Genomic DNA, 2,670 nt, shown 5'->3' with positions numbered 1-2,670 from the left:
GCTAGGGTCACGTGGTCAGCTGAGCGGATCACTTGTATTTTTATTCCCGCACTGTCCACAGTAATTTTGGAATCACGTATATTTTGAAGACCCGCCACCGCACCTTCAATCCTACCTCTTGCATTTTGATAAACTGTATTAAGGGTTTTGATGTGTCACCCCTTTTGTTTTGATGTGCCATCTTTTTGCTATATTTTTCTTAAAATGATTGATCTTATTGTTTTATAGGAATTTTTTCTAGTCATTTTTCGGGGGATCAGACATTTTTCATATTTTACGTAATTCAATCGGTACTTGTGAGTCTGATCCCCATTCTTTTGTATAAAGTATTTTCTTTATATTGTCATTTAAATAAATGGCATGTTTCATCTCTGTGAATGTGTTTGAGTTAAACTTGAGCAAACTAAGCAAAAACTAGCTGCGGTGAGCCTGCCGAGCATTTGAAGACATAAAACAAAATACATGAATTGCATTAGAATGGGAGTAACTGATCTTCTAATTTGGTATTTGCGACCATTAATGCTGATTTAACTGTCGCAAAATTAGAAGATAGTTATTCCCTAAAAAGTTTCCTTTTCAACGCTTTCTTTTTTTGGCCAAAAATATTGATGTTTTTTTTAATTACCTTTTTCTCATTTACATCTTAGTTCGTTTTGAAAACCATTAACTTTAATAAGGAGTATTACACCAATAAATAAAAAAATGTCCTTTTTAATAATTTTAACCAAAGTAAAAAAGTAAACTTTGGTTTCAGTATTTCTTCAAATCATCAGTTTCCTGATGCATTGCTACTGTATTCTTAATTTTCTTGCACGTCATCATTAACTTGCGTTCTATCCGTACTTTCAACGGAATCCTTTATCAACTCTGTGTAGGGATTGACATTCCTATTACTTTCATCATTTGAAGACTGCATTACTTTAAGATAGTTACTCTCCGGATTTATAGGATCCAAGTAAGAAGCTTCACTCATTCGCTCTTTGTCAATTGGAGTTTCGTTCTTTTCCCTTGTAGTCGTACTTTCAACGGAATCATTTATCAACTCATAACTTTCTTCATTTGAGGAATGCATTACTTCTAGATAAGTATCATCTAGGTTTGTAGAATCCAAGTAAGAAGCTACATTCATTCGCTCCTTGTCAGTTGTGGTTTCGTTTTCTTCCCTTGGTTCAGGCAAATGTTCATAATTGTCGTCTTGTTCTTCAACAAAATCATAATTGGGATCATTGTACGGATCATTCAAGAAGGTCAGTTTGGTTTCATATGGACTAGGTTCTGTTCTCGGAATAGCAGGAAGGCGCAGGAGTTCACTGCGTCTTTTTTTCAAGAGCATTTTTCTGTAACAAGATATCATTAAAAATTGCTATAAAATCAAGACGTCACTAATTATAAAAGATCACGTTATGTAATAACCTTAACTGTTTCAAGACATCATTTATTTTAAGTAATAGTAAACCAAACATAAGAAGCAAAGAATGTAAAGTTGACGAAGTATTTCTATGCTTGTCTACACTTAACAAAACTTGTAAGAGTTCACTTTAATAAATGCATTTATTTAAAAACTACTTAATTTAAAAACTAAATTATTACACGTAAGTCTTCTCAACAATTATAGAAAGAAAATCAAATAACACCGATGAAAACCAATGTTCCGTGACGAAGCTTAAAAACAATAAATCTGTATTTAGCGGCACGTGCTTTGTGTAATTAGCATCATTTTGTGATCACTATCAAAATTTTTAAAACTAGTTTTATTAAAAAAACAAAATTGGCAAAATGACCATTGAAATAGAAGGGAGAGCCGTTGGAATGATAAAAATTTGGCCCATCCTTGCATCACGTTTTACTTACTTTTATTTTAGTGTTAAACTGTCCTTGATATTACGTTTAAAAATTAACAACCGGTATCAAGACCCATTTAAATACATTTTTTCTATAGGCTGTGCGTCATTTTCATCGCCAAATTTATTACAACTTGAAAGCTTTGGACAAAATTTAACCAAACCGGAAGTGACTTTGATCTTCGTCTGGGGCCTAAATTTTGCATCACGCCAGGTTTAAAAAGTGTTCAATTGTCCTGAAACAATCTTAGAAACATGAAAACAAACAGTTTCAATTGTATGAAAATTAAAAGAAATCGATGCTCGTGATAGTCTAATATCAGCTCAAGCAGTCTAAATCATCCTTAAAGGGATGCACTTACATGCTCAACGCCCGGGGATATTGACCAAAAGGTCTCTGTGTGAAGATGCACTGTCAAATTCTCGGATCTGTATCTCCATGAACACAATTGGGATTTTATAAGGAATGCCAACCCCCTCCTGTCCACACCATTTCAACGTTTTGGAAAGATCTATGCAATGGGTGTAGCAGCAGATGTGTCAATCTACTATTCAGGAGTACATGGTATCAAACAGTAAATGATGTCTTGCAATAATTACATGTAGGGCGAGTGATGGTCTTACTCTATAGATATTATTTCGTGTGAATTTTCATTTACGCAACATCGAACTCAAATATGCATCATTAACCATGAATAAAAAAAATTATTTATTATTTGTTCTTAAATACCTAAAAAAAACTTAATGTGAACACTTGGAAGTTTGATTCAGTGTATAGTCCCCTTTGGGTGTTTGCACTGAATACTCTGGGCGTCTTTGAAACGTCAGC

General features: G+C 33.6%; 1 protein-coding gene across 1 annotated transcript; it reads right to left on the bottom strand.

The window, feature by feature from the left end:
- Window positions 1-387: 387 nt before the first annotated feature.
- LOC134230129 (uncharacterized) lies at window positions 388-2,248 on the bottom strand. The gene is made up of 2 exons (XM_062711908.1): window positions 2,204-2,248; window positions 388-1,337 (listed from the first exon to the last, which is right to left on the bottom strand). Exon 2 carries the CDS (start codon window positions 1,331-1,333, stop codon window positions 800-802), a length of 534 nt encoding a protein of 177 aa, XP_062567892.1. The 5' UTR covers window positions 1,334-1,337; window positions 2,204-2,248; the 3' UTR covers window positions 388-799.
- Window positions 2,249-2,670: the final 422 nt, after the last annotated feature.

The sequence above is a fragment of the Saccostrea cucullata genome, unplaced genomic scaffold, assembly GCF_032062105.1.
Source record: "Saccostrea cucullata isolate Sc308-1 unplaced genomic scaffold, CSIRO_AGI_Scuc_v1 ctg22931, whole genome shotgun sequence".
NCBI lineage: Eukaryota > Metazoa > Mollusca > Bivalvia > Ostreida > Ostreidae > Saccostrea > Saccostrea cuccullata.
This window is presented reverse-complemented; position numbering and strand designations above follow the sequence as displayed.

Excerpts from the sequence above, each read along its gene's own strand:
- LOC134230129 (XM_062711908.1), bottom strand. The coding sequence starts at position 1,333 with ATGCTCTTGAAAAAAAGACGCAGTGAACTCCTGCGCCTTCCTGCTATT.